This window comes from Semicossyphus pulcher, unplaced genomic scaffold (genome assembly GCF_022749685.1).
Source record: "Semicossyphus pulcher isolate SPU_LCO1_2020_fin unplaced genomic scaffold, fSemPul1.0.p SCAF_28, whole genome shotgun sequence".
In the NCBI taxonomy this organism is placed as follows: domain Eukaryota; kingdom Metazoa; phylum Chordata; class Actinopteri; order Labriformes; family Labridae; genus Semicossyphus; species Semicossyphus pulcher.
Genome location: NW_027211702.1, coordinates 5,676,628 through 5,698,200, shown reverse-complemented (window position 1 = coordinate 5,698,200; position 21,573 = coordinate 5,676,628). Strand labels below are relative to the sequence as shown.

General features: G+C 44.8%; 1 protein-coding gene across 3 annotated transcripts in view; it reads left to right on the top strand.

Moving 5' to 3' along the window:
* shroom3 (shroom family member 3) overlaps positions 1-21,573 on the top strand; it is a 75,340-nt gene that overhangs the window by 41,692 nt on the left and 12,075 nt on the right. For 2 of the 3 annotated variants that reach the window (XM_069677150.1, XM_069677152.1), the window contains 17 exons: positions 3,091-3,297; positions 4,522-4,847; positions 4,932-5,184; positions 5,348-5,403; positions 5,479-5,923; positions 6,809-7,111; positions 8,067-8,496; positions 8,715-8,860; positions 8,951-9,103; positions 10,229-10,704; positions 10,854-11,048; positions 11,176-11,371; positions 11,747-12,059; positions 16,414-16,487; positions 19,089-19,180; positions 20,378-21,080; positions 21,182-21,443. In XM_069677150.1, coding sequence (XP_069533251.1) covers positions 3,091-3,297; positions 4,522-4,847; positions 4,932-5,184; positions 5,348-5,403; positions 5,479-5,923; positions 6,809-7,111; positions 8,067-8,496; positions 8,715-8,860; positions 8,951-9,103; positions 10,229-10,704; positions 10,854-11,048; positions 11,176-11,371; positions 11,747-12,059; positions 16,414-16,487; positions 19,089-19,180; positions 20,378-21,080; positions 21,182-21,443 — 4,630 coding nt within the window. The remainder of the gene's footprint in view (positions 1-3,090; positions 3,298-4,521; positions 4,848-4,931; positions 5,185-5,347; positions 5,404-5,478; positions 5,924-6,808; positions 7,112-8,066; positions 8,497-8,714; positions 8,861-8,950; positions 9,104-10,228; positions 10,705-10,853; positions 11,049-11,175; positions 11,372-11,746; positions 12,060-16,413; positions 16,488-19,088; positions 19,181-20,377; positions 21,081-21,181; positions 21,444-21,573) is intronic. The other variant, XM_069677151.1, reaches the window with a different exon arrangement.

Below are 21,573 nucleotides of genomic sequence, written 5' to 3'. Positions count from 1 at the left end.
GAATTTGCAGCTACGAGTCAGCGTGTTGAAATTGTTGGTGGTTCCTTGAATCCCGGATTTTCGGGTCTGCGTTTTCAGTCACTCAGAGGGTTATAGTTCATGTTTTCAGAGAAACACAGAACGTCTCATGTCTTATCTTATCTCTCACAGACAGACACCAGTCTTTGCTCTTGACATTAAACGTGTCCCGCTTCAAGATTTCAGCTCTGAGGTCAATTTAACGAGTTTAACTTTGCAGTTGGTGCTTGTCTTGACTTGTAGTTACAGTTTCCATGGTGACTGATGTGTTTTAATGGCCCCCTCTAGTTGTTTTTAAGGTCCACTGCCCACACCACATGACAGTAAAACAATCCTGCTCCAGACAAGGACTTTATCTCTGGAGAAATGATGACAAGGAAGTTGATTACAAGCTCACAATTCTATAAGGTGGCATAATGAAACCACAACTTTCACTGAACAGTTACAGTGTGAAACAATGTCTTGTGTTACAATGGTAGGAAGTCCAGAGGTGGATCAATCAGTGGAGCTGTTAACTGTAATCTATCTGTTATATGATGTGACCTTTGACCCTCTGTCTGCTTGGTGCATATTGTACATTCATTTGATGTCAAAACCTTTACACCAACGGAGGCCTCAACTTTGGCACATTTACATGATCATTATAAGTATGTACATGATTCACTGGGTCCTAAATGTCAGTTTTTAAGCTGGAAAAATATGATAATTATATAGTAGGATTATTGCTTGTTGAAAATGAATGTTCACACTTTGGTTTTCACATATTTAGACTTACTGCAAGTGTTACAGGTTTAATTTCCAATGAGGCTACAGTAGGGTAACCACCAGAGTGAGGTCAAAACCTTGTATGTGGCTGACCGCATCAGGTCAATGTGCGCTTTTGTGGGCAACGTGTTACAAGGACTGTCCTTAGGAGGCCGATGACGTGTTTGAAAGCAGGTGCGCGCTGAGGACGTAGGTGAGGACAGCGGACGAGCAGCGGAGGAGCAGCCCCGCCTACTCCCCGAACAAAGTATCCAGAGCCGTATAGACAGAGAGTCGCATCAGTGGAGGTCCAATATGCTCCATGATCTGCCATTGCGATGTCGCAACTCTCTCTCTCAATGGCTCTGAAAGTACCGTCGCTCACAGAGCCATGTGTAGGGTGACCCTGGCGGTCAGCCAAAAATAAGGTAATATCAGAAACTAAGGACATTTTTCGAACGTAAGGAACCTACGGCTGCATATTAGGGCGATTGAAAAAAATAAAACAGCCGGAGGGGTAGAGCAATATTCCGAGAAAAAAAGTAATTAAATGTCAGCAAATTTATGAGATAGAATCATAAAGGCACGACTCCTCTCTCGTGTGTTTTTGCAGCAGAGGGTGGGGCTGGGGGGGTCGCGGCTCAAAAAGGTTCCTATCCACTCTATTTTCCCTTTTTCTTTGTTTCTCCCAAGTTTATGACTTTCATAATCACATACATTTACCATTTGTTTCTAGCAAATTTACAACTTGAATCTCGGAATTTTCAAGGGTTTTTTTTTAATATTACCGTTGTCCTTTGACTCCGTTTTTTTTCCCCCCCACAATGGCCCAAATATGCCATCGTAGAAACCTCCTGAAAATTAGGACAGTTCTTAAGTAAGGAAAATTGGTAAAAAGTAGGTTGTAGTAGGTTTTTCTTTTTTTAAACACGGTTTGACGGTTGGATGGATAAGAGGCATTTTCTTTTAAAGTTTATTTTGGAAAAGAAACAGTCTTTGAGAAGTTGGAAAATAGTTTAGTTTCCAAAAAAAAAAGTTTTTGTACCAGGCTGTAAACGTTTAATTCTGCATTTTAACGTGGGGCTCTATGGGATTTACTCACTTTTGGAGCCAGCCACAAGTGGCCATTCCAGGTACTGCAGTTTTTGGACATTGTGTATTGGCTTTCTGCCCCGGAGGAGGCTGTTAGGCAAAAATGTGTTGACATTTGTGTGTTAGGCTTATGCATTATCATGCTTTCCTCTATAATCAACATTTTTACAGTTCGGATTTGTTGTCTGGGCGATATCGATGCAGGTGTTACCCTAAAGGTTTCTCTATCTTCTCAATGTATCGGCAGTGATGTAATGAATGATGTAATGGTCTTGATTTAGTGTTGTGCTTGTTGTTTTCACTGTGAATCGAAGCTGTTGGTCAGCAGGTTTATGTCATCAGAGGACATTACATCAGTGTTTGAAACATCAGTGACCGTTGAATGAAAGCCTCTGATGTGGCCGTGTTAGGTGGACGGGGCATTGACGTCGATGCCCACAGAAAGGGGCATTCCTGTCGCCCTTCCCCCTCATCTCTGAGTCTCCTGTGACAACAACCCCCCCGTTCACACCCACAGAAAACTGGGGCTCTGAATAAAAAGTTTGTCAACTTTTCTGCATCTTTGCTTCAGTGGAACAAAGAAAGACAGAAGATAAACACTGACGGAGACAGCTGACAGACATGGGCTCAGAAGTTAGACTCTGAGATGTTCCTGACACAGAAAAGGAGAAATAGAGACGGACACAGACAGACACTGTTCTCTTTTCAGGGCAGTAATTGCATTGTGTTCGGTTGAGAGATTTGGTGGGTCAAACTGTGACGTAGACACGCACGCACACACAAACATTTACATTCCAGTCAGTTATCAGGAGTGAGGTAACAGCAGCAAATCACAGACTTTACAGCCAACAGCTCCAACAGATAAAAGCCCTTTCAGACATGCACCTGATTATCTAAATGCTCTGCCAATTTAACGTTCTGTCCTCATGTTGGACCTTGAACAGTCTGTGATATTAACACTAATGTATACACTGCAGCCAAACAAGGTTGTATACAAACCTCTGCGCCTCTTCTTTAGTAGAATCCTTACTTTACTTTTTATCTGGGACTATCAAAATTGTTTTTGTCCAATACTTTGGTTTATGATCAAATACTAGCAAAGTGACTAAACTCAGCATTCAGATGTTGGCTTCGGGCTCAGATCACCTATTTGTCTGTTAAAGTGATGATTTACAATTTCATTGCCGATGCAAATCTGTTTGACACTAATTTAAATTCTCTGTCTCCTCCTCTCAGTGCCTCAACCACTGACCTGTCCGGTGGGTTTGACTCTGGTGGCAGCTACCTGAGGAAGAGTCCGGACCAGTACAGCTCCAGAGGCAGCATGGAGAGCCTGGACCCTCCTCAGTCCTCCCAGCTCCACTCTGGAGCTCAGCACCACCACCACGGCCACAGCGGACCCCACCCTGCCTACTCCTCCTGCCATCAGCTGTCCTCTGCCAGGTTCATACAGAACAACTCCTCAGCTGTTAGCATTTTAGCATAGAGACTGGAAGCAGGGGGGAACAGCTAGCCTAGCTTAATGAAGAGAGGGAGGAAAAGCCCTCATATCAACTTTCCAGCTGTCGTATTTATATCTTGTATCTTGTTTGTTGAACAGTTGTAAAAAAGGAAATTTTGAAAGGAGAATTCTTGCGTCAGCAGTTGTTATTGATGCCATTTGTTGTCTAATCTAAGATATCTGCATATGAATGTTAAAGGAGCAGTCCACCCCTGGAAAAAGCCGCTGTCAAAGCTGGTGTCCTCTGTAATCGATAGAAGCAATAATGTTTGAAATTGGCGCCATAGCTGTGGAGAAAGTTGTGCAAACAGCACGTGGTTTCGCCCATTCTACATTCCTACAACACCCAGCATGCATTGCGCCCCTTCCTCTGAAAGGAACATGCGATGGCTCAGAGCGGGACATGATCCAAAATACAACGAGAATATACCGGTGGATCTAAAAAGTCGACGGGTCTGCAGTCTACATTTCAAACTTGAACGAGACATGACATCGGAGGCGGCGTCCTAGATTGAGGAAGTGTAGTTTAGCGAGCTCCCTGGCCTCCACCAGATGACTCATTTTACGTAGTCTGGCGGAGGTTTTCCAGGGGCCCATTGGAGAAGCGGATAGCGTCCTCCAAAGACACAGAGCCAAACTGCATTTTTTTCCTACCATAGTAGCATTAGCTTCCCATAATAGCATAATAGGACTGAGGTTGAAAATCGGCAAACTGGCCCTTTAAATCTGCACAATAGGGACAAGACTTTGGTGTCTGAAGCGTTCTGGTTTCAGTTCGTAGTCTGAGCAGTATTGAACAGTCATGCATTGGACAAAAGGCAATCTCTCTTGTTGCAAGTTGAATGCAAACTGGCTACATCTGAAACAATCCAGTAGTAGATGTTGTTTCCCAACTCGAACTCCAATCTTGCATCCTAACTTGGTAGTTGTACTGTAAACAATGACCAGTGACAGAAAAGGAAGTCTTGGCCTGTGTAAACTTTATCCAGATATCTGATAAAGCACCAAAATGTTGGCTGTCAACCCGACAGGCCAGATTATCATCTGACCATAGCCGATGGGTTCTGAGATTGCCCCATCATGATGAACTGGTTGCTATGTGCCCTTCACTGCTTTAAATATCCAACATGTCATGATCTGAAATTAACCCTCTTCTCATTTTCCAGGTCTTCGAACAGCATCGACCACCTTCACAGCAAACGAGACTCCGCCTACTCCTCCTTCTCCACCAGCTCCAGCATCCCCGAGTACCTCGCCTCCACGCCTTCCTTCAGCTCAGAGCGATCCTATTCGCTGGAGACAGTCCCTCAGAGAGGAGGAGGGAGCGGAGAGCTGCAGCAGGCTGACATCCGTTACGTCCGGACAGTTTATGATGACCGGCAGAGATTGTCTCAGGAGCACGAACTGGGCTCTAACTCTGCAGCCTTGCTTCGTAACAATGATTCTCGAGGTGGGGGAGGGGCCAGGACGGGGCAGGGCCGAGATCTGCAAGGTAAAGTCTCTGTGTCAGGATGGTATTCAGGTAATATTATTTAGATGTGATGAGATCATTTTTAATATGTGTTATTGGTTCCAGGTTCAGTAAGCGGGGTCTGTTATCGTGGCAGCAGCAGCGGCAGTAGCAGCAGTAGTGGCAGCAGCTGTGGAAGCGTACCAGCTTCCAACAGACACAGTGTAGGTCCAATATGGGGCCCGGCAACAAGCCGCAGCTCCTACGAGAGCCTGAAGGGGGTGCCTGCTCCACCAAGGCGCAGCGACAGCTACGCAGCCATCAGAAACCACGAGAGACCAAACTCCTGGTCCAGTCTGGAGCAAGCACGATCACTACGGTGCGTTTTACCTGCAGTACTGTGGCACTGTCTGGTATAGTATGATACCACATGATCCAAAAGCAAAACAATGGACTGTGTTTCAAATATTGTAAGGAAATATTTTGTACTTGTGTAAAATAATATGTCACCATAACAAATCCAATCCGAACTATTTACTCAGGTCTCTGCAGAAAGGTTCCTGGCATCACTCCAGTGGTCCTGTGGCTTCAGGTGCAGGTATACATCGATTCTTTGTCCTTGATTTCACTGACATTACTCTGATAAACACTGACATCATCACTGTTGTTCCAGCTAAAGGCTTGTACAGCGCTGAGGGTCAGCTCCACACAGTGATAGAGAAGAGTCCAGAGAGCAGCCCCACCACAAAGCCCCGACAGGGCGGCGGCTTTCCCCAGCCCCCTTCCCCTACTGGACCCACTCCCAAGTCGGGCCAGTTCATTTTACCAACTGGTATGTACCCCGTCCCCCAGCCTGAGGTGCACTTTGCACAGATGCCCATCCCTGGGCCAGGCTCCTCTGGAGTCTACCCTGCCCTGGCCATGGAGAGCAGCAGACAGCAGCACCAGGGCCTGGAGGGCGTCAGAGTGAGAGAGGGAGCAGCAACAGAAGGACGGAGGGATGGAAGGATGTCAGCTACAGAAAACGGATACCAAAATAGCACTTCATCTTCACCATACTCCTCTTCATCAACATCTGCCTCTACACAGCTCAGAACTCAAGCGCACGAGCCAGACAGGTGAGACTATATTTCAACCAAAAACCCTGTTTTGCATGTCATCAATCACTACCGAGTGGTTGTTTGTAGCTATAGTTTGGTGAAGTATGTTCCCAAGAATCTGATTTTTGCCAAATATGGCTTGATGCACCACTTCATGCTAGCCAATTTGTTGAGTGGCGTCCCAAATGGTAAGTTGTTTATCATACACTATGAGCCCTGAACCATCAGCCAATGTCAGGCTGTCGTTGACAAATTGTGGCCCTAGTTTTTGCAGTTTGTCCCACACAGTTTGCAGAAGCTGGCCCTTGCCTGTGTCTTTTGTCGATTGAGCATGTTGAATTGGCAGCAGAGCCCTTCGTTTAGAGGAATTACTCTGATTGGATGTTCAGCTAAGCTAATCACTGAACAAGAAGAGAAGAAGAAGTTAGAAAAACAAACAAACAAATGTCTATGCCTTTTTTTCCTATGAGCAAAGCACCAAGAACTGCCTTTGTCAACATTTTATCAAAACAGCGGTTTGCATATCTGTGGTCCTAGGCCTTCCGCCTTGCTTTTTGAATGACAAATACAGACTATCGCCACTTGCTGGTATGTAAAGTTATTTGCTTTATACACAGAACATACAGGCCAGTTGACCGTCTGCTGTAAACTAGTGCAACATTGTCCAGATACTGACAAGTTGAAACGACGAAGCAGTCAGCTCTTGTTCTTATGCGTTGGTTTAGTGAGTCCAATACGAGGACAAAACAAGCAGTTGTTGCACCTGATGCTCATTTCTGTTGTGATGTCCAAAGTAAGTGGGCAGAGTTTGCATTTCTAACTCTGACATTGCTCTCGTTTTGTGCTATGGAACCATAAAAATGTTCTCATTGGAACCTTAAACGCAGTCTTCTTTTTTATCAGGCTTCAAAAGGAAGAGTCCAACTTTCAACACTACAAACCCAACTTGAAAGCTGGTGGCGCTGGAGTTGGATCAGAGAGCCTGGCAGGGACCCAAAGACCCCAAAACCACCAGGGACCTTACAATCAGAGCTTCCAAGGGTCCTACAGTCATACCAGTCAGGGACTCCACAGCCAAGCGTTCCAGGAGCAGATCCAGGATTTTCATATTCCCCACATCCAGTCGACACCTGAAGTCAGACCTTCATCCTCACAAGAGTGGAGGGAACCCTCCACACCTGTTCAGTCCAGGGGAGACCGGAGCAGGTACAGTATGGAGGGATGACTGCTGTGTGATCTTTACATGTTGAAGTAGTTTCTGTTTATTTGGGATTCTGTCTCTGTCAATTTTGAGATGCAGTCAGTAGCTCCACAAAAAACATCTAAAAAATGGTGACATGGAAATCCAGTGGGATATGTTCAGTGTGTTTGTCTTCTTATCAAAAAGATTAATTGTCATAGTAATGACCACTGAGACATTGTTTGTGATACAAATAAAATTGACTTGATCTCATTACATAATAAAGCAACTGCTTCCTGGCAGTCCATGTAAGTAAGAGTTCTTTAAAGGTTTGTCCTTGGAAAGGTCAAAGAAAGAAAGGTATGTGCTCCTGGCACAGACAACACAGGCGACTGTCTGTTATTCCCATAGAGTTCCAATGAGTTTCGTCTACTGCTGGACCAGATGGTTATAGTGCTAAACCCAATGCCTTGCCTTTAACAGAGCCACCCAATATATTCATTCAGGACCTTCATGAGCTTTACCTTGGTTGGGTGGGCTTCAACTAGGTAGGGGCTAAAAGGGTTGGTGTTGGGGCTACCAAGAAGAGTATGCATGGGCTTAAATTGAGCATACGTAGCTACTGGATGATCCCATGATGGTTAAATTCTACCCAAGTGGCCCCTCTATGCAGCCCATGTGCTAACCCAATTTGGGGTCTGCATGGAGACTTGGGACGAAAGCGTCTTGGCCTCAGTTTGCCCTTTGGGCCCCACATGCTGGCTGGCAGAGAATACAAAGAACTTTTGCTGTTTGCTGATAGCCAATCTAATTTAGTTTGACATTACCATCATAATACTGGGCCCAGCAACAGACTCATACAAAACATTACAGTCTAACCTTCCTGACAGTAAATCGTTGGTGAGTTCAGTAACTGGTTGAAAGTCAGTTGATGTCATTGATGTCCATTTCCATGTCCCCCTCTAACCTCCTTTCCTTCAGGTCAATGGACCAGACCAGCATTTGTTCAGAGCCAGTGTCATCGCCAAGACTCGCACAGGGACAGGTGCCACCCTTACACTTACCTGTTCCCCCTCAGCCCCAGGCTCCATCCATATCTGTCTCCCAGCATTCTCCCCGTCACCTCAGCGACTCAGCAGCTCTACAGTACCAGCACTGGGAGCGAGACCAAGACAGAGAACACCCACTGACCCGTTTGGAGATTGCCCTCACTGAGGTCCAGCGAGGCACCAGCCCCGACAGTGTTTTCTCTGCCAGTAGCCATGACAACAATAGCTTTGGGGATGGCCCTCAGGGACCTGCCCGCAGCCTCTCTGTCCTGGAGAAGGTCAGTCGTTTTGAGCGTCGGGAACGTGCAGGAAAGCAGCGCAGTCAGAGCACCACCAACGCACACAAACCCGGCCATCAGAGGGTGATTAAAACCAAACATAAACTTTGTGATGCCCACGTCTCCTTTTTATGATTCAACTTAAAATGGTTTCAAAGCACACAACAATGATGTGTTAAGGAATGAATGTTAACGAATATTTTAACTTACACAACAAGATTTGCTTAATTCCAAACATGCACTCTAAATTAGTATGGCCGTGATACTAATTCACTGCTTTTTGTTTACACATTTTTGATCAGATGACTGAAAGGATCCGTGGTACGATCTGTGGAGCAGATGATATCAGAAACATGCTGGAGAGAAGTACCAGCGGGAACAAAGCCCACAGGACTATGAGCTACCGAGGAGGCAGCAACGAACACATGAAATACAAGAACGACTTGGGGTAATTGATAGAACTTTATATATGTCCATAGACCTAGTGCTGAAATGCTTTCTTAATGGCTATAAAGTTAAATTTCTGTATTGTGTTTAGGACTCCAGCAGATCCCAGTTCAGCCCTCCAGAGGAGCCGTAGCAGCTTTCATCTAAATGAATCCAGGGAGAGTAGCAGCAGCAGCCAAGACTTCCCTTGGAGACAGGAAATCCAAGTGATGTTGGGCTCTATGCAGGACTCATCATCCAACAGGTAAGAATCCTCAAACAAGTTCTCGAGGTTAGAATCCTTCAACAGGTCAGAGGCCTGCTAATAAGTCCAAGGTAGACCTCAATATATTGAGTCATTCAACAGGATAAAATTCTTCCAACAGGTTAGTGTCCATTTGCAGGTCAGAGTACTTCAACAAATCAGAGTCCTTTCTAGGCTAGAGTACTTCAACAGGCCAACTTCCTCACTAGGCTAGAGTCCTATCCCAGGTCAGAATCTTCTAATAGATTAGTTTCCTTCGAACAGATCAGATACCTTTTCCAGCCCAAACTCCTCCAACATGACATATCCATTTGCCAGGTCAGAGTCCTCCTTCAGGTCAGACAAATTTCCTAGGTCAGAGTCCGTCAACAGGTCAGTGTCTTCCAACAGATCAGAGTCCTTTCCCAGACACACACAATCACAATCACAATATATCGGACTCTTTTCCCAATTTAGAGTCCTTGCACAAGTTAGAATCCTTCCCCATGTCTGAGTACTCCAACTTGTCAAACTCGTTCCTTAGTTCAGAATCCTCCCACAAGTCAGAGTTCTACCCCAATTTAGAGTCCTCGTACAAGTCATACTTCTTCCCAAAGTCAGAGTCCTCCAACAAGTCAAAGTCCTTTCAAGGTCAGAGTCCTCCAACAAGTTAGACTTCCTTACCAGGCCAGAGTCTTCCAACTGGTCGGAGTCGTTTCCCAAGTCAGCATCCTTCAACGGCTTAGTGTTCTTATACAGGTTAGAGTCCTTCCACTGTTCAGAGTCCTTGCACAATTAATTCTGCTTTCCGAGGCCAGGGTCTTACAACAGGTCACTGTCCTTATACAGGTTAGAGTCCTTCACCAGGTCCTCAAGAGAGTCCTCAACAGGTCAGAGTCTTTAAATAGGTCAGAGTAAGACCACAAAATGCAAAGTCCTTCACCAGGATAGACTGCCATCCAAAGGCCAGCGTCCTCCAATGTGTCAGGCTCCTTTCCCTTTAGTTAGCATTCAAATAGTGCAGAGGCTCTCCTTGGTTAGAGGCTCCCTATAAGTCAGTGTCCTTCAACAGGTTGAAAACCTTCCCAAAGTAAGAGTCCTGATTCTCTCCGAGTTATCCTGATGTTAGAAACTTGTCTTAATTAGATCTTACAGGGACTCCTTGAAAGATGCCCAGTCTAAGGTCCTAAGGTCCACCTCCTTCAGACGGAGAGACCTCAGCACTTCAATCAGCCCTCCACCTCCTGCAGCTTCTCCTCCCATTTCCTCCACCAGCAGCCATCAGCCTTTACCCGTGCTGGCCAAGAACCACTCCCTGGAGAAAAAAGGCCCAAAAACCATGCCAAAACCACAGGGTGTCGTCATCCCATCCCAGTCGCCACCACCTGTCACTTCCCCTCACACCCCGAAGGAGCGACATGTGGTCACCCCAGATCTTCGAGGCCCAAGCCCCCCAGCACTCCCCAGTGTCCCACCGGTCGGACCTCCTGCTGTGTTGCGGATTTGTGGCCGAAAGCGCCTGGCAGCAGACCAGAAGAAGCGTTCATACTCAGAGCCAGAGAACATGAACGAGGTCGGGATATCGGATGCTGAGACTGCTGCCCTCTTCAGGCGTGGAGGAGGTAAATAGAAATCTTTTTAAAAAGCAGATTAAAAAAAATAGCTCTGGCATTAGAGGAACTCGGGCCTTTTCAAAACTTGGCACATCAGAAACATCTAGAGTGCTTGATTCCTACTTGACCTGCTTGACCATGAGCTCTCTGTCCGTCAGAGACCAGCGTGGCAGATCGGCGGAAGATGTTTGAACAAAATGCTACATCAAGAACCGACTTACGGCAGATTCAGCATGACGCTCTAGCTGAGTACATGGAGAGGAAGAGAGGTGTAAAAAGAGACGAGGGAGGATCAAGGAGTGGACCGAGGCCTCGCAGTGCCTATCTACATCCTGAAAACAGCAACCATACAGGTGGGTGTGAGGAAGGAAGAGATGATTGGTAGATGAGGGATCAATGGGAAAGCAAATACTTATTGGTAGACTGAGAGAAGATTAATCATGTCCCTTTTTCCTCCTCTCTTTCCCTCCTTCTCTCCAGGGTCGTCCTGTCATTCAGACACTCTCAGTCTCTCCTCCGCCTCCAGCCTTCTCTCCCTCCAGGAATCAAACTTCTCTGAAGAGAGGCATCTCTGCTCCAGCCTCCCTGCTGGAGCTGACCTGCGTAGCTTCCAGTCCAACTTCTTCTACCCGGGCAGGGTGACCACTCCAAGGCCTCCAGCGAACCCGTCACCTGGGTAACCAATACCAAACTACAGCTGAATCTAACACTGGTTTCTAGCCATACTGGCAGTTTGGCTTTAGAAATATAAAATGCTCACCACTTTTGGCCAGACTGAACAGTAAGAAATACCAATGAATTCTTGGTCCTCAGAGGATAAATGCTGATGGTCCTCAAAGCAGCTCAAAGTTTTCACTTATCCAGTGACAAAACTCATGTTTGTGGTTTTGGGTGAATTGTTTTGACAATTTTTTGAAGGTTTGTCAAGAAATTGAGTATAAATTGTAATAGGCAATGAAGAAGAATGCAGATGAATATATATCAAGTAAAAGTTATTACATCATTACATTACATTACACGTTCTTAAATCTTCTTGGTCTACCCCTTCCAGTGCTGCTTCTGGCTCCCTGACTCAGCTCCAGGCCCAGAGCCTCCAGGATCTCACCCCTGAGGCAGAGCTCAGCAGACAGAGTCAGTCCTCTTTCAGAGACCCAGGCCTGGGCTACCATCAGCTGACCGCAGAGCCTCAACACAACCTGGGACTGTCCAAGCAGCTCAACGGGGCTCTGCAGAGAGCCGGGTCATCTCGGGGATCTTCAAAGTCAGCTTCTGCAGAGGATCTGTTGGAGAGATCACAGGAGAGACATACATCTCCTCAACACTATCGGTCCCGCTCCTCCCCAATAGTGGAGAGACTGAATGAGGTAACATCACACCCCTGCCAAGAGCTCATGTTTTAGTTGTTTCTGATGCAACCCATAATGACTAACTTTAGTCAAATCTACATTTATTTTGTCTAGTTAAGTTGTGGCGTTTTTGCTTAACTTTTAATACACGTTAAAAGGAAAAAAAGATTATATGCCTTGTAAAGTTATTATGTAAGCATGAGATACCGTAATCAGAAAAGGAAATGTGCCTGAGAATGTGTCATTGGTGAAAATTCCTAGCCTTTGCACAAGCAGTTAGCCAATGAATATATACGCAAGAAATTACAAGATACTTTAGAAATAATGACGCATAAAAAATCCACTTGGCCTTCCATGATCAACTGCATCAAAACATGATGCAAAATAACTAATGGTGATGTCACAAACCTAAAGAGCCAATCCCGTTAATGGATGGTGTAACGCTATGCATATCATTATGTGCAACCTATGGCAACCACTTATGTGATGCGCAAGCCAGCTGTAACCGTCATCGTAATTTTTGCAAACTCACTAATGACTACGTTACTTCTGTTAATTACTACATTTTAAGCTAGCTAAGTTTCAACAAGTTGCCACTAAATGATGGCAGAGACGAGTTTTGTTTTTGGCTGTTATTTTACGAAAGGAGAAACATCGTGCATAGTGGGCGGGGCCTTTACAGATTCGGGAATTTTTAATGAGGGAGAAGGAGGAGATGCCTTGGGAGGGAGAAAAAAACATAACAGACACAATTTATTATTTCAAGCAGATTATTTTATATGTCTTAAAGTCGAGCTGAAACAGCATTTCGAGAGTATCTAGCTTCCGTATCGGGACGTATTTCCGAGTGAAACAGGACGTGCAGGCGGGACATATCATTAGAGGGATTTGATCATTGAGAAGTGGGCGTAGACAGACGTTCTCCACAGCGCAGTAGCTAGCTAACTGACCGAACGTTCTTGTCGGGAGTGTTTTCGGGATCTCCGGTTATGGTACTTTTGTTGAATCCAAGGTGTGAATTTTATTCAGCCTAATTTTACCTAAGCGCCAATAGCATAATAACTTTATATATGATTTATATTCAACAACTTTTTGTAGTATTATCTAATAAACAAAAATGAAACGATTTGAAGAGCTTTCAGAATCAGAATCAGAATCTGTGTTTATTGCCAAGTAGGTTTACACATACAAGGAATTTGTTTTGGTGATTTTGGTGCAGAACAACTAACACAGAACTAGAATAAAATTAAGTAAAAGACTTAAATAGAATAAGATAAAAAATAGGAATAAGAATAAAAATATAAAAAGCAATACGTAAAATACAAATAGGTGTGATTAAAAAACTGTACAGGTGTGCAGGATATTGAAAAGTGCAAAGAGCATAGTCTGAATTACAGACTTAACACTCGTGTTGAGTGACTGAGGGGCTGGATGAGAGTCCATGTCACGTGAGGGGGTGGAGGGGGGTCGGGGCCTTGTTGACGAGGCTGGCAGCAGAGGGGAAGAAACTGTTCTTGTTCTTGTTATTGTGCACATTGTGTACTTTTTATTGTGCACACACAGGGATCAAGTATAAGCAGGATATTTTAAATAAAAGGATAGACCATCACAAGACGTCAACTCCTTCACAGGATCTTTAAGGCCAAAGTAAAAAGACATGTCACCCTTCAACAACAGGATCATTTTCCTTTGGCATTACCATTTATACGGGGACAGTTTTCCACGAAGGGACATTCCCTCTGAGTCACACAGGAAATACCCCGAATCCTCAGAGTTTCCTGTGAGGTGCCAGAGAGCCGGGGACGGTGGCTGGGCGCTGTCCGATGTGCATGATAGCAAAGATAACACACACACTCACACTCTCACACACACACACACACACACACACACACACACACATATACATACATCATACACACGTCTACAGAGTTCATAAAAAAATGCAGTAAAATCTCTTTCAGTGATCGGAGCCGCCTGTGTCACATAAACATCATTAGAGTTCAGTTTAATGTAAATGAACAAATGATGCATCAAAGGCTTTAAACAGACAAACTAACTCCGCTCAGTGGAAAAGCAGCAGATCTTAGGCCTGTGTTGTGTGTGAGCATTTATTGTATGCAAAGTTCTGTTGTCAGACGTGTGATCGCTGGCGATTTATGCTTTGAAAAAGGTCAGTGACACAGAAACGGTATTACTCAGCATTTGTTTATAGCTAGTTAGGTTAAGTAGACACTAACCTTGCTTACCTACCATTTTAATATGGTCCAAAAGCCCCCAAAAAACAGTTTTAACAGTTTATTTACATAGCACATTTCAGCAACAATTCAAAGTGCTTTACACAGAACAACAAAAGCTAAGAAACACATCATAAAACAAGAAAAGCAAAGTGAAGATAAACTAAAAACAGAAGCCAAAATATAAAAAGAAAAGAGTTAAATAAGATATAAATAATTAGAACAGTTATTAAAATAAATGCATTATAATATTTAGAAATATACGGAGCATAAAAACTGAATGCTGCTGCTCCATGTTTGGTTCTGACTCTGGGGACAGGAAGCAGACCTGTCCCTGACGACCTGAGGGGTCGGGATGGTTCGTACTGTGTCAGTAGATCACAAATGTATTTTGGCCCTTGACCGTTCAGCGCCTTGTAAACCAGCAGTAGTATTTTGAAGTCTATTCTCTGACAGACAGGGAGCCAGTGTAAAGACCTCAGAGCTGGAGTGATGTGATCTACTGTCCTGGTCTTAGTGAGGACTCGAGCAGCAGCGTTCTGAATCAGCTGCAGTTGTCTGATTGATTTTTTAGGGAGACCTGTAAAGACACTGTTACAGTAATCGAGTCGACTGAAGATAAATGCATGGACCAGTTTTTCTCGATCCTGCTGACACATAAGTCCTTTAACCTGGATATATTCTTGAGGTGATAGTAGGCCGACTTTGTAATTGTTTTAATGTGGCTTTGAAAGATTGAGATAAGGATAAGACAGCTGTGGGGATTCTTAGGAACTACATCATTTGACCACAGTACGTCTCAAGTTGATCATTAATGCTGGTCTCATGGTGCTATCAGATGCTGCTGTACACTCTTTGTGAGTTCACCCCTGAGAGCCAAGAGGACATTTATGTAGTCTTCATTCACATGTTCGTACAAGTATTATTAAGGTCTGTCATTATCTAATTACAGCATGACTTGCTGTATGTTGTCTACTAAGGTATAACTGTTTAACTGTCCAAAAAAAGGGCATCGTTTTTAGTTTCTCTCTGTGTCCAACAACGCGGCCACGACCTCAAATTCAGAACGCTTCTCACCGGCGCTTACTGTTGCTAGGTTACGAAAGTTGTCTGGTGGCACTTCCGCTTCCTTTGGTCAGACAGAACGTAACAGAGGCTTAATAATCCTGCGTTGAACTGGCAGTTTAAAAGGGGCTAGAGTTACGTTTTTTTTAAGTATACATATTTACATGAAATAAAGGGGAATTGAAATTGAAATGCACATCATATTAAGTTAAATAGCTGGGCTGTGCGTTTAATTTAATTTAATAAAACATGATCTAAAATCTCAGTACGCTGAGCTTGTAATCAGCTGGACCTGAGGATTGTGTCACCAATATTTTAAAGCTCCTGTGAGACACTTTCAGTCTGTCGATTTTGGCGCCCCCTGTGGACAAAGCCATACCTCTTATCTCTTTGCTCCTGTTCATGCTCAAGTGGCGGTTTTTAACCAAAAATCTCATCCTGCTTTCTTTAACAGCCACATGTATCACTCACTTAAAATTGTTGCCCTGGAAAATGCAAACAAAGGCAGCGTGCAGCTGATCACTTCCTGTGACACCAAGGCTAACCCACACCAGCGGTTTCAGGCATTAAAAACAACTATAAAGAAATAATCAATCCTGTTGCTGATGGTCTGGTTTGCTTTTGTAGGTCCTATAGAGCAGTGGTTCCCAACCTTTTTTCCTTAGGGCCCCCCCTGCTTTTATGTAATAAAGACTGAGCCCCCTAGCCTACACACACGTACACCAAAACAATAAAGGGATTCATTCCAAATCTTGGTGCTTTTTAATGATTTTATTTAACATCTAATCTTGACAATCTCAGTGCAGACAAAGCCTCACGCACCACCAGCAATCTTTGGCACCCCCCTAAGGGGGTCCCGGACCCCAGGTTGGGAACCACTGATATAGAGTAATCAGAATTAATTTCAGTCTGTTTCATAACCAGTGAAAAACTCCTCACCGGAGCTTTAAGGTGGAGCATCACAGATCCCCAGGTAGAGGATTCACAGTGATATGACTTTAATAACAAGAGGAAACACACGATTAGGAGCTTAAATGATCTCACTCAGTAAACTTTGTCTGCGTGTGTTTCAGGACCTCCCTCCAGGTGACGTCCGGGTGTATGGTGTCTTCATCTCTGAACCCAGACCATCTCTGGCTGCGGACAGGTGAGTCTCTTTTGCTATCAGACCATGTGACCAAACAGCTGATGGTTGAAATCCCTTTTTTTGTTGTCTCACTGTCTTCATCTTATTTATCGTGGCATGTTTATAATGAGACACTGAGGAAAAACCAAAGGAAAAACATGAAACTATGCTGCAGCTTTAAAAACCTCTTTGGCAGAGGGGCGGCTCGGCTGAGCGTCGTCTTTTTCTCACAGATGTTTTCTGTCTGACGATTCGTTTGTGTCAAACTGTTTTTAAGATTTTTAACCAACATGTCAGACCACTGTTTGTTTACTGTCGGGCGACTGAAGGATTATGGGAATTCAGATCATTTTTGCGCTCATATTTTAGCTCTCTTCCATAATAGGCCTTTAGCAGGCTTTTCTATTTTAAAACCAGCAGTGGGCCAAATAGTCAGTGTGCCCTGCTGCTGACACTAAAGAGAGGGAGATGGAGGGAGAGAAGGAGGGAGGAATGAAGACACGGAAGGAGAGAGAAAGAAGGGGTGAATAGTGGAGAGAAAATATTGGAAGAAAATAAGATAAGGGGAAAGATGGAGCTTTGGGAAGGATACATGAAAGAGGATGAAGTATGGAAGAAGTAAAAATATATAGCAGACGAAAAGAGGAGAGGAGATGAGGAGTGATTGAGGAGGTGAAAGGGACGGAGAAGAGACATGAGGTTAAAAGAGAGGGGGAAAGAGGAAAGGAAGGAAATATGGGGGAAGGAAGAGAGGAGAGGGGAGGACAGATGGAAAAGTGAGGAAGGAGAGAGGATGAAAGGCAGGGTAAGAAGGAGGAAATGGTTGAAAAGGGTGAGGGAATAGGGAGGAAAGAGGGAGTATACAGAGGGGAGGAGATAGAAAAGAGGATGAGGTACGAAGAGTGCCAAAAGGAGGAGGGGTAGGGAGACATGAGGCAAGGGATGAAGAACTAAAATGAGAGGTAGGGATAGCAAGAGGAAAGACAGAAGGGGATACAAGTGTAGGAGCAGGAGGAGGAAGCAGGGAACAAGGAGACAGAAAGGAAAAGAAAAGAGGAGGTGAAAAGATGGAGGGGAGACTAGGAAGATAGATCGATTTCAATTAGTCTGAAATTAAATTCCAGGCAGCTTTACTCCGGACTTTCTGAAAGCTCCTGGGAGGAAGGAGGGAGTCGTCTCTGGTATGAAAGGAGGAGAAGAAGATAGAGAAATTTTAAGGACAGATGAGAGGTGATAGAAAGGTGAGGAGGTGGAGGGAGGAAGGTAAGAAAGGAAAGTAAGGGCTCAGATGACAGGGAAGAAAGAAGAGAAGGTGGAGTTTAGAGGAGTTCAGGAGAGGTTAACGTGAGGAGGAGTGAAGAAAGGAGGGAGGAGACGTGAGGAATTTAAGGAAGAGACAGAAGAATAACAAAATACAAACTCCAGTCTGTGAGGATTTATTAACCTTAAACTCTGTAATATGTTTGCTCTCAAAATGTAAAGGTCAAAGGTCACGACAGGAATTCTGAGTGTGTGTTTATAGAGCTGCCATCTTGCTCATACGTATCCAGTGTGTGTGTGTGCAGTAGAGATTGGCTGGTGGAGCCACGGTATTGACGTCCCGCCCCCTCCTCTCCCCAAAACACACCTTTACCTTGTGTCCTTGGCGTGTTGGAGCCCTCAGGTGTCCTCGGCGTGTTGGAGCCCTCAGGTGGGCTCAGTCTGCAGCAGAACAGCTTCTTGTGTCGGTCTGAAGCAGATATTCACGCTGATGGAAAGTTCAATGACTGTAGTGTTAGTGTTAGTTACGTCTCCTCTCGCCGTTCCTCCTCTACTCTGCTACTCGGGAACAGAACGCTGCAGGAGCCCCATTTGTCCACACAGCTGTCAATCATGAGGCCACGCCCCCTTTTTATAGCATCAAATAACTAATTAAAAGTAAACTTGTCAGAAAAATGAACACTTGGACATAAATCAGCATGATAAGAACTAACTATAATGACAGAAACCATGTTTGAGAAAAATGTATTTGTATTTAGATTTTATAGTTTGACTCATGTCCCATCTGTTAACATGGAGGAGGCAGGCTTTATGAGCTATACTGCAGCCAGGCTGCAGGGGGCGATAGAGAGGGTTTGGCTTCACTTTTAGGGAGCTCTCATGTCGGCCATCTTTTTATACAGCATATAGATAGGATACACACAACCATAGCCATATAATTTCTAATGCAATAAGCAGTAAGTTCATGTGTACGTCGGCTGCAGGCTGTGTGTAGTCAAAGCCTGCCTGATGCTTGGTGTTATCGCCCCGCTCTTCCATTCTGCATTAATGATGAGTTAAACAGTCATCTCTCTGTGGATAGTCAACAAAGGCTTAAGCTGAGATATGAACCATATTCCCACTGTTCTCCTCAGAAACTCTGGTGAGTTAAAGTCAAAGGGATTAACCTGGATTCCTCTTGTCATGTTCCATCAGCGCCCTCGTCGCTGTAATCCTCAAAGATAACAGTTACACGACCCTCTCGTGACTATTGATGAATTTTCCTGAAACATTTTTCTGTTTCTTTCTGACTTAACTAAATATTCTAACAGTCGACACATTCCTCCCTGTCTTTTCCTCTGTCTTTATCTGTCTCTCTCTCAGGCCTGCAGACATCCAGGCAGCAGGGGGCCCCGTCTCTCCTCAGCACTCCCACAACAGTCTGAACACCGTCCAGCCTGCAGGACCTTTAGATGGTGAGCAAAATAAACACAACTTTACTACAGCACAAGTTATCAAACTTCTGCTTTCGTCCCAACTCTGTTTTTTTACGTTTGGATAAATGAAAGAAGCAGCGAGAAAAATAAGTCGACATTAAAGTACGTGCTTACAGAGAAAGACGTGAAGATGCTAGCGAAGTGGGCTATTGAGGTAAAAAATAAAAGCTTTAGCTTTCGGTATATTTTGATTAAAAGCTAAGATGTTATGTGAAGGGTTTGTAGATTGTAAGATTCAGCTGCTTTATCATGTTAATAAATAATGACTATTAAGCTCAACGATATTTGCACTTTCAGCAGTATGTTTTGATTAGTATTCGTCTTTTTGCTTTCCTGATATCTTTTAATTTCCTCCCTAAAAAAACTTCCTGCTTAACTGTTCTGAAAAAAAGTATTATATAACAGTTCAAAGTAATAAAACTAAAAAGATTTTTCGCTCGAATGTCTGCAAATTACATCCATAAAAGTGAAATATGAGGTTTTTTGGTCTCTTGGCCGAGTGTGAATTTTTGGATCGGCTGAATTATTCTTAGTTTGCATGTTCTCCCCGTGCATGCGTGGGTTCCCTCCGGGTACTCCGACTTCCTCCCACAGTCCAAAGACATGCTCGTTAGGTTTAATGGTGACTCTTAATTGCCCGTAGGTGTGAATGTGAGCGTGAAAGGTTGTCTGTCTCTGTGTGTCAGCCCTGTGACTGGCGATCAGTCCAGGTGTGACCCCGCCTCTCGCCCAATGACAGCTGAACAGGATAAGCGGTATAGATAAAAACATTACATTAGTAAAAGTACCCCAGATATAATGACAAGTTACAAACAAAAAGAAACGGAAGTGTAAAATACTGCACAGCCCCTGTGTGATAAAAAGGTATGAATAACTACATGAGGAATATTGCACAATTGCATTGGTTAAGGCTGAGCGAGTAAACGTTACATGGACCACCGCAGCCTTCCAAAAGCAAGGACAGCAATACTGTTATGGGCAAAACATGTTAAAGGCACCAACCAATATGCTGTGAGAAAAATAAGATGTCTTTTTCTTAACACACTTAAGGGAACATCTTTGTCTGGTACTCCAAAAGGATCCTTTCAAAGTGTCTCACAATAAAACCACATCACACTACAACATACTGATAAACAAACATTTCCTCTCTGACAATTCCATGTTTTCTAACCCTAGACTCGAGCTCCTCCCACACTCCCGTCACTCGCAGGGAGCGACCGAGGAACAGCGAGCGACAACGAGCCAACAGCACCTCCACCTTGGCGGCTTCCGTCGGCCTCCCCTGCCCCTTCTCTCCATCCGGCACCGAGGACGGGGGCAGCACTGAGTGGCGTTCTAGCGAGAGGCTGAGCAAGGCTAACCTGGATGCGATCACCTTCCCAGGCCTCCCTCAAACCAGCACAGGTGACGGTGTTAACGCCATCAGCTACACTGAAACGCTGGTGACGGACAGACAGATGAGACACAGCTTGGGTGACGCCAGCATTTTAGAAGACACTGAGAAGGACGTGTACAGAGAGCGAGCCTTCAGTTTGGAGATGAGAGGAAGTTCTGCTGCAGAAAACGCTGATAGAGTTTCGTCACCGCTGTTTGAGCCGCCTAACAGGGAGGACACCCCGTCTCCTCCTCCGTCCATGCAGCAGCGTCTGTCCTCCCTCCGAATCTCTGAGTCCAGCCTCCTGAGCTCCACCGACCAGCATCCCCCGCTGAAAACAGGCCTATCACAGGAGGAGTGTGACGAGGTCTTCCTCCAGAATCCTGCGCCTCCATCCCATCATGTGCCAATCAGAGAGACGGACATCGAGGAGGACTTCCCTCCTCCACCTCCTCCCCTTGAGTTGGAGTTGGAGCAGGAAGCTGGACACCGGACTCTGGAAAGGTTTGTTTTATATTTAAACCTACATTAACTTTATCTTTTTGGACCTTTTTTTCACCGTCTCTTTTTCTCCTCCATTTCTCTGTTCTCTCCCCTGAATCCAGTCCCAGCATGGAACTCTTAAACAACTCCATCATTCCCACCAGGAAGCCATACCTCCCCTCTCCTCCAAAGTCCCCTTCCTCTTCCGTCTTTCCTCCGCTTGAGCCAAGCTTCCTTCCTCTAGTGAAGCAGCATCCCACAACTGTCACCTCCATCACCACCTCCACCACGAACAAGGACAGCCTGGGTCTGGAGTATCAGCCGCTGCCTAAGAGGGAAAAGATGTCCGAGGAGCTGCGAGTGGAGGCGCTGTCCCGGCAGCTGGTGGGTAGCAGGAGTCAGAAGTTACTTGAATAAATGTTGCTGTGTCTCATTCTGACTTTACCTTATGCCAGTATACCTGTGTACTGACTTAGCCTTGGTTATTGTACCTTGTTCTGACTCTTATCTTTGT